Genomic DNA, 5,685 nt, shown 5'->3' with positions numbered 1-5,685 from the left:
TTCCCTTCCCCTACCTGTTAATCACAAAACCCAAGGCTGGCAAAGTGTAGAGCTGCCTGGCAACAATCACGGAGAGTACTGCTTCCATCATTTGGGGGGTTAATGCCCCAATATATTTTTAGATTTCAGATTTTTCTACAAACCTGGGGCATTTTTTAGGTTTGCAGAAAGTCTGTCCATGGCTCTAGTTTCCAGATGCAAGTATACATATATTTGGCCATGTTGAGAATTAGATATATAGATTCTTCCCTACTAACAAAGAAATATTAGCCATTTAAAGATAACAATTTAGACCTCACTAGACTAAAATATAAATTGACATCTGTGCCACAGGCTAAAATTGATTTAATAATTTCTCATCCCCAAGGAATGATGAATTATGGCTCTGTGAAGTTTTAGGTGCATTCTTAGCTCCCTCAACAAACTACAGTTCCCATGACTGTTTGAAAGAAGCCTAATAAAGTAATATGAAACTACTATGTGCAAGCCTGTAAGCGTCTAAAAGTTGCTCCTTTTCTTGCATGGATCCAGATACCAACTCTTAAAGTAGTTGAACCTATTATTATTATTATTTAGACTACCCTTCCCCAAAGGGCTCAGGGCAGTGAATGACAAGTTAAAACACACAAAAATTAGTTACAAATTACTGACTATAAATTACCATAAAATCAAGCATTAATTGATGGCTTAAACTGTAGTTTGCTCCCTCACCCAGGCAGATCAGGGGCCAGTCATGGAGAAGGCCACAGCGATAGCTACAATGCAGGCCATTGCTGTTCTCAACTATAGGCCTGGTGAAACATCTCTGTTTTGCACACCCTGTGGAACTATGTCCCCCAGGATGCAGATGTCACCAGGTAGAGGGTTCCACCAGGCTGGAGCCAGGGCAGAGAAAGCCCCGGCTCTAGTCGAGGTCAATCGGACCTCTCTTGGGCCAGGGACCACCAGCAAATTTTGACCTTCTGAGCATAAGGCTCTTCAGGGGACATACCGGGGGGGGGGGGTTCCTACAGGTACGCTGGTCCCAGACCATTAAGGATCTTAAAGGTCAGAACCACAACCTTGAAGAGGATCTGGTATTCAACCTGGAGCCATTGCAACTGGTGAAGCGCAGGTTATATGTATGCTGTTAAAGGGGGTACCCGTAAGTACTTGCACCACTGCATTCTGGACAAGCTGTAGTTTCCGGGTCAGCCTCAAGGGTAGCCCTATGTAGAGCAAGTTGCAGTAATTCAATCTTGAGCTGACCATTGCATGGATCACTGTGGCGAGGTCAGGGCTAGAGAGGAAGGGGGCTAGTTGCCTGATCTAGCACAGATGGAAAAATGCCAGCCTGGCAACATTTGCTACCTGGGCCTCCATAGATAAAGAGGGATCCAGGAGCACACCCAGACTTGATGGTCAGAGCCAGTATAAGTGGCATGCCATCAAGAGCTGCGAGTTGGCACCTTGAGCTCAGGTTGCCCCCACCCAGCCACAGGACCTCCATCTTTGATGGATTCAGTTTCAACCAGCTCTGCTTCAACCATTCAGTTGCAGCATCCAGACCCACAGCTAAATCAGATGGCGCAGCAACTGGCTGGCCACCCATCATCAGATACAGCTGGGTGTCAGCATACTGGGGGGTGAAAGGGCGCATATGGGTTTTAAACAGTGTAGGAGAGAAGTTGGCCCCTTCAGGAATCCCACATACCAATGGGTGTCGGGATGACACCCTCTCTTCAAGCAGTACTCTCTGAGTATAGTGTTTGCTAGAACATGATTGTCATGAGCATCTCATTGGATATTACCCATGACACTGCTGATAAGGAGCAACACAGTTTCATTGTTCCACCTTTTCACCTTTCTGCATTATATTGAGATTGGAGCATATTGAGAAAGCTGCCATGGGCTGACTAGGCTGCTGGTAAAATCTGAAGACTTCTCTTATGAAGTGTCACCTTCAACAGCCAGTCCTGCTCAAAATGGATAAAGGCATTCTTGAATGGGCTAACTGCATAAGCCCTTAAGTGGCCTTTTGCATTTCCTGTGCCTGTAACTGGATGAAAAAGCTGCATTCACTAGAAGATGATTTGATTTGAAGTTGGCCATCTTCCACATTCTGATTTCCACTGCCATTCAGAATTCAAGCATTCCATGCTAAAAGAACGATGGCCGAGTTCAGACTGGCAGTTTGCCCTGATATATGCGCATTTCAGAAATGTTCCACAACCGGATTAAAGGGCCGGTTCACACAGGCACATCTGTCAGCATTCCCCACCCATACTCAACCCATCTTGTAACGCTTCACTCCCGAGTTTAAAAGATACCTGGTGAAAGGGGTAGCAAACCCTGGAAAGCATGATTATCCCACGTCCATCCCGCACCAACAAAGTGTGAATGCCAAAAGCCGCATTTTTCTTATGTGCTTATGCACTCATGCGCATAAGCGCTTATGCGCATAAGTGCATATCTCCAGATTACAAAAAAATAAAATCGCACCTTACAGCCGTGCCTCGGGGCCAACAGTGTGAATGCTCCCTTGCGCCTCCTCCCGGTATGCTCCCGCATCAGTCGCTGCAGTGTGAACGGGAAAACCCAGAACAGTTTGTTCCGGCTCTTTTTTGTCATGACTCCCTCCCGCTTCAAACTGCCAGTCTAAACTCAGCCAATATCTTTACATTCTGAAGGTACTACTGTGGGCTGGGAAATCTTGATTCTTTGGGAGTATGTGTCAGATGTTTACGTACCAGCCTTGCACTAAACTCCAAATAAAGTGCCCTTTGGACCTAGCTGAGCATAAGCTGTTCCATGAAGTAGACCTATGCAGTTGGGAGCTGCAGGTCTGTGGGGGAAACTTGGTTGCATCATTTAAGTTTAGCCCCCACACTGACATCACCATAGTTGTGGTTGCATCTGAAAGACACCCATATTTGGGAAATTTCTAAGTAGCTGCAAAATGTCTTTCAACTGCCATATATATATATTATATCTAATTCTCAACATGGCTCTGTCTGCCAATCAGAAGAGAGAGGGGCAATTTTTCTTTAAATTCCGGGAATCCCCAGGTTTGCAGAAAAAATATGGAAACTTAAAATGAAGTGGGGGTAGTAAACTTCCCCTAAAATGGAAGCACAGTTGATGGACAGACAATGCTCCTCTGTTGGACCTGCATCACCCATCCTCCTTGGCATGTGTGGGAGATGCTGGAGGAGGGGGCTGCTGCTTCAACCAGATAAGCAGAAATAGTAGACAGAAGCTGCTGCCACCATTCCCCAGAGAGCTGTGGAGAGGAGGTGGGCAGAGTGGCAAGGAGGGACAGTGGGAGAAACATCAAGGAGAGAGGTGGCTCCTAGGAGCAGGCATTTTATTGGGCTCCGTGCACCCAGAACACAAGACATTTCCTACCTTGCACAAACTGGAGCAACAGATCTTACCCCTTTTGGTTGGTGACCATATCCTGCAGCTCTTGGTGGCCTGACTCTAGGGACCTGAATAGGCCACAACAGGCCTGTGATTGCTAGAAGCTTCCTGAACCGGGCCTAGCTTCTGCTGCTTTGAGTCTCACCTCTGCTCTCTGAGGCAATCAGGGCTGGACCTACTGTGCCCCCCCCCACACCCATCTAGGGCCGAGTCACTGCAGGGCAGGCTGATGCTGCTCTGTGTTCAGAAGCTTCAGCACACTGCAAAAGCCTGCTGCTGCTGCACCACTGAGGCAGCTGTACCATCAGGAGTAGACTGGGGTGGAGATCTAGGGTTCAGTAGTGGGGCCACAACAGCAGGCTATGGTACACATTGAAGCATACATCTAATGGGCAGCCCCTATAAGACCATTAAGTTCAGGATCTAAAATTACCTAAACTCACTACTTCACTGGGGTGGGGACTCTGAAACAACCCCATGCACATCTTGATCTCCGCATGCTGCACAAGTGTCTCCTGTAGCACCAGGTTCATACATTGTAGCTCGAATTAGCACACTTGTACTACGTTCTGGCTGAATCACGCATGGGGTTTGCATCCCTGGTTTGCGAGGTGTGTTGGGAGGGTAAGCATTGGTGCCTGCCTCTTCACTCTTTATTTGTATTGCCTTCATTTATACCCAGTCTTTCTCCCCAGTGGGGACCCAAAGCAGCTTACCTTATTCTCTTCTCCATTTTATCTGTAAAACAATGACATGGGGTAAGTTAGACCTCTAGGGACCTGAATAGGCCACAACAGGCCTGTGATTGCTAGAAGCTTCCTGAACCGGGCCTAGCTTCTGCTGCTTTGAGTCTCACCTCTGCTCTCTGAGGCAATCAGGGCTGGACCTACTGTGCCCCCCCCCACACCCATCTAGGGCCGAGTCACTGCAGGGCAGGCTGATGCTGCTCTGTGTTCAGAAGCTTCAGCACACTGCAAAAGCCTGCTGCTGCTGCACCACTGAGGCAGCTGTACCATCAGGAGTAGACTGGGGTGGAGATCTAGGGTTCAGTAGTGGGGCCACAACAGCAGGCTATGGTACACATTGAAGCATACATCTAATGGGCAGCCCCTATAAGACCATTAAGTTCAGGATCTAAAATTACCTAAACTCACTACTTCACTGGGGTGGGGACTCTGAAACAACCCCATGCACATCTTGATCTCCGCATGCTGCACAAGTGTCTCCTGTAGCACCAGGTTCATACATTGTAGCTCAAGTTAGCACACTTGTACTGCGTTCTGGCTGAATCACGCATGGGGTCTGCATCCCTGGTTGGCGAGGTGTGTTGGGAGGGTAAGCATTGGTGCCAGCCTCTTCACTCTTTATTTGTATTGCCTTCATTTATACCCAGTCTTTCTCCCCAGTGGGGACCCAAAGCAGCTTACCTTATTCTCTTCTCCATTTTATCTGTAAAACAATGACATGGGGTAAGTTAGACTGAGTGTGCATGACTGGCCCAAGGTCACCCAGCAAGCTTCCATGGCAGAGTGGGTCTCCCTAGTCTGGTACTCTAACATTTACACCATGCTAGCTCTTATCTCTGCCATGAACTCACTAGGTGGCCTTAGGTGAATCCCTTTCTCTCCACCCCTCACCAGTATAATGGGCTCAATACACCTCTAATAGAACTACCGCTGAGATTGCTGTATATGTATATAATGTATAAATGCTGAGTGTACCTTTCAGTGGTAGAAAGAAATATGGATGCTAACTGTAGTGTCTTAACATAGGTATTACAATAAGCTCATCAGAAGCCTATTGGAATGTGATGATGACACTGTGGGTACCATAAAAGACAGTTTGATGACAAAAATCGGACCGAACATGGCCAGCCTTTTCCGCCTTCTGCAAACGGATCACTGTGCCCGAATCCATGCTAGATCAGACTTCAACCAACGACGTATCACTGAGCCTCAGAAGCTAAAAATCTACTTCAGGAATCTCCAGGGTGAGGGTCCTGCTCCATCCCATATGAAACGTACTTCAGCAGAAAGTGTGTAATGTTCTGTGTTACACAGAAATGGTGTGAGAGCATAGGGAATCCAAGCTCTACCAAAGTAGGAAATTACTCTGTTTTTCTTTAGCATTCAATACACATCAGAAATGTACTGTAACTGATTTTAAAGGACCCTGAGCCAACCTACACATTCAACAAAACAGCATCTGGTATATCCCTTGTGGGGTTGTACCATGTCCCTGTGCAGGTGGGGGAAATTTCATCTCTTGCATAGCACACATGTA

The 5,685-nt window shown here is 47.1% G+C and overlaps 1 protein-coding gene across 1 annotated transcript in view; it reads left to right on the top strand.

Moving 5' to 3' along the window:
- Positions 1 to 5,445, top strand: part of STC1 (stanniocalcin 1) — a 19,117-nt gene extending 13,672 nt beyond the window's left edge. The window contains exon 4 of the mRNA XM_015429136.1: positions 5,175 to 5,445. Coding sequence (XP_015284622.1) covers positions 5,175 to 5,445 — 271 coding nt within the window. The remainder of the gene's footprint in view (positions 1 to 5,174) is intronic.
- The last annotated feature ends 240 nt before the right edge of the window (positions 5,446 to 5,685 follow it).

Source organism: Gekko japonicus, unplaced genomic scaffold, assembly GCF_001447785.1.
Source record: "Gekko japonicus isolate JY-2015 unplaced genomic scaffold, Gekko_japonicus_V1.1 scaffold2284, whole genome shotgun sequence".
NCBI lineage: Eukaryota > Metazoa > Chordata > Lepidosauria > Squamata > Gekkonidae > Gekko > Gekko japonicus.
The sequence above is the reverse complement of the archived record's forward strand: the minus strand, read 5'-3'. Positions and strand labels throughout refer to the sequence as shown.